At 68.8% G+C, this 944-nt stretch overlaps 1 protein-coding gene across 1 annotated transcript in view; it reads right to left on the minus strand.

Annotated features, from left to right (window-relative positions):
- Positions 1–944, minus strand: part of CHST2 (carbohydrate (N-acetylglucosamine-6-O) sulfotransferase 2) — a 5,448-nt gene that overhangs the window by 2,737 nt on the left and 1,767 nt on the right. The window contains exon 5 of the mRNA XM_010858294.1: positions 2–944. Within this exon, the coding sequence (XP_010856596.1) occupies positions 2–944 (943 nt within the window). The remainder of the gene's footprint in view (position 1) is intronic.

Below are 944 nucleotides of genomic sequence, written 5' to 3' on the forward strand. Positions count from 1 at the left end.
GCATGCGGTGGGCTCGCGGGTCCCGGCTGCGCACCACCTGCAGGCTTTCACGGATGAGACCGTGGCGCGAGCGAATGCGTGAGCTGGCCACAGCGCGGGGGTCCCGCACCAGATGAATGACCTTAAGGTCCAGGGCCGGGTCTCGCAACAGTGGCGCCAATACCGCCACGTCGAAGACCCGAACGCCCTTGATGACCAGCGTGCGGTACTTGCGGCACTCCTCCTCGAAGCGCGCCAGGCGCTGCGGCGGGCACTTCTTGCACACGCGGTCGTCCACCAGTCCCACGACCTCCTTGCGGTAGGCGGGGCACAGCGGCGAGGAGCACACCACCTTGTTGGTGGCCGCACCGAAGATGCCCAGAGTGGTGAGGTTGCGCCCCCCGCTGCCGGCGGGGCTGTACAGCTGGAAGACCGAGAGGTCGCAGCGGTAGAGAGCGCTCAGCATGTCCCGCGCCGCCCCTTGCAGGGAGACGGCGTCCCCTGGGTACAGTTTCTGCCACACATGCCACACCGGCTCGTAGAGGAAGAACACTTCGGGGTTCTGGTTGAAAAGCTCGCCGAAGAAGGACGAGCCTGAGCGCCACGTGGTGAACACGTACACCAACTGCCTCTTGTCCCCGCCGCCCCGAGTGCCATTACCTGGAGGGGCTGCGGCCCTTGCCGCCCCGGCCGCGACTGCCGGAGCTGCCTGGACTGCGGCGACGGGAGGGCGGTATGGGGTCCGGGGATCCAAGCGGGTGTGTGCGCGGGGCGGCACGGCTGGAGGAGGTCCTGGACGCCCCCAGCCGCCCGAAGCCGCCCCCGCCCCGGCACCCAGCGACCCGTCGGGGCTGCACTGCTGCAACGGCTCCTTGTGCCACTTGTAGTCCAGGAGGTTGAGCATGGTGAGCACCAGCAGCAGCGCGTAGCCCGCGCAGAGCACCAGCGCCTTCCTGCGGAACACC

Source organism: Bison bison, unplaced genomic scaffold, assembly GCF_000754665.1.
Source record: "Bison bison bison isolate TAMUID 2011002044 unplaced genomic scaffold, Bison_UMD1.0 scf7180017864384, whole genome shotgun sequence".
NCBI classification, from domain to species: Eukaryota; Metazoa; Chordata; class Mammalia; order Artiodactyla; family Bovidae; genus Bison; species Bison bison.